Genomic DNA, 1,449 nt, shown 5'->3' with positions numbered 1-1,449 from the left:
AGGACTGTGAGAGAGGGCCGAGGCAGAATGTTCAGTAGAACAGGGAGAGTGAGGGACCAGCCCCTGCTCTTAGGCTGGAAAGAGCCCTCAGATACAGACAAGAGGGAGTTGTGGCAATGGGTAGGTGCATACCAGGCAAAGGCCAGGAGTCAGNAAGAGCCAGGAGATCTTCACCAAGGGCCATGGCCGATAGCCAATCATGTCCTCCACGTTGTCATAGAAACGGTCAGCCCCTGAGCCAGCAGAGTGAGAGAAAAGGTGAGAGCCAGAAGTGAAGGCTTCTTGGCCTTGGGGAAGACTCCCACTCCTCCCCCAGGCCCAGCTGTGATAGAAAGGGTAACACACACCACACAGTGGAAGAGTGCAGCCCAGCCTCCCAGTCACAGAGGAGCAGCAGCCGTGCTGGCAAAAGCTACTTCCCACAGGCTGCTGAAACAACTTCTGCTGCCCTGTCTAAGGGTGAATAGTGTCTGTCCTATACATACACAGGAGTATACGGGCCTAAAGGGCCAGTCCCAGCAAATCTTTACTGACCCATACTGCGGAAGGGAGAAAAGCCAGAAAAGTACCAGGAATAGAGAGCAAGCAGTGCTCCTGATGCCAGGGCTGTGAATTCTTCACACTGAGCACTGCCAGGTTGGGTTGCATCTAGTGAAGGCACTGACTGGCTTGGCTTATGTCGACGTTTGTTCATACTGGCCCTCTTTCAGGCAGAGCCAATCTCCTCAGATGTGAAGAACCATTCACCGGTGGCCACAACTGGGGAATTCCTCTAACCCAGGCTCACTGCCTTCCCAATGACCACTGACACTTGAAGGCCAACCCTCAAAGGGCCACAGCTTTGACTTCTAAAGGCCTCAAGCTCTGAGACCAATATTGCCAGGAGGAATGTCTGCCTCCTTGATTGAGTATATTCGAGCCTTTGAGAACAAGAGTTCCAGGAGAGTCAGACAGATATTTCATGCTTAGGGAGGGAAGAGGAGCCAGCTCCATGAGCAGGAAAGGACACCATAGGAACACCAGGGTTGTGATGCTAAGTATGACAATGGCTTAGACATTGTGGCACTGGGATTGCAGCTTAGTGATCTTAGTGTTGAGAGGCCTAGGCCATCCCTTGAAGTCCAAGCACGACAGAATTCACCTCCCTGCAAAAAAGCCACGTGTAACAATAACAGCAGGGAAGCTGTTTTGAAGGCATGAGGACTGCCCATGGAGCCTTCAATGTTCAACAACGCCGGCACAAGTGGCTTGGCTGTAGGAAATGCAGTGAAGGAATCTGAGGATGGGTATGGGGGTCGGGGGGGATGTCAGGCCAAAGGCCCTAAAGGTCCCCTCTGACTGGAATTTCGCAGATGGAAGATGCCTGTTTTGTCCTTGACTTAAGTCTAAGAGAGACATCGAGCCTCCAGGTACGTCTGACAATCCTAGAAAAAAGGAATCAGGCCGTTC

At 52.1% G+C, this 1,449-nt stretch overlaps 1 protein-coding gene across 1 annotated transcript in view; it reads right to left on the bottom strand.

Annotated features, from left to right (window-relative positions):
* Positions 1-1,449, bottom strand: part of LOC110295774 (sodium- and chloride-dependent betaine transporter-like) — a 19,271-nt gene that overhangs the window by 2,117 nt on the left and 15,705 nt on the right. The window contains 1 exon segment of the mRNA XM_029478256.1: positions 133-453. Coding sequence (XP_029334116.1) covers positions 133-453 — 321 coding nt within the window.

This window comes from Mus caroli, chromosome 6 (genome assembly GCF_900094665.2).
Source record: "Mus caroli chromosome 6, CAROLI_EIJ_v1.1, whole genome shotgun sequence".
Lineage (NCBI taxonomy): Eukaryota > Metazoa > Chordata > Mammalia > Rodentia > Muridae > Mus > Mus caroli.
The sequence above is the reverse complement of the archived record's forward strand: the minus strand, read 5'-3'. Positions and strand labels throughout refer to the sequence as shown.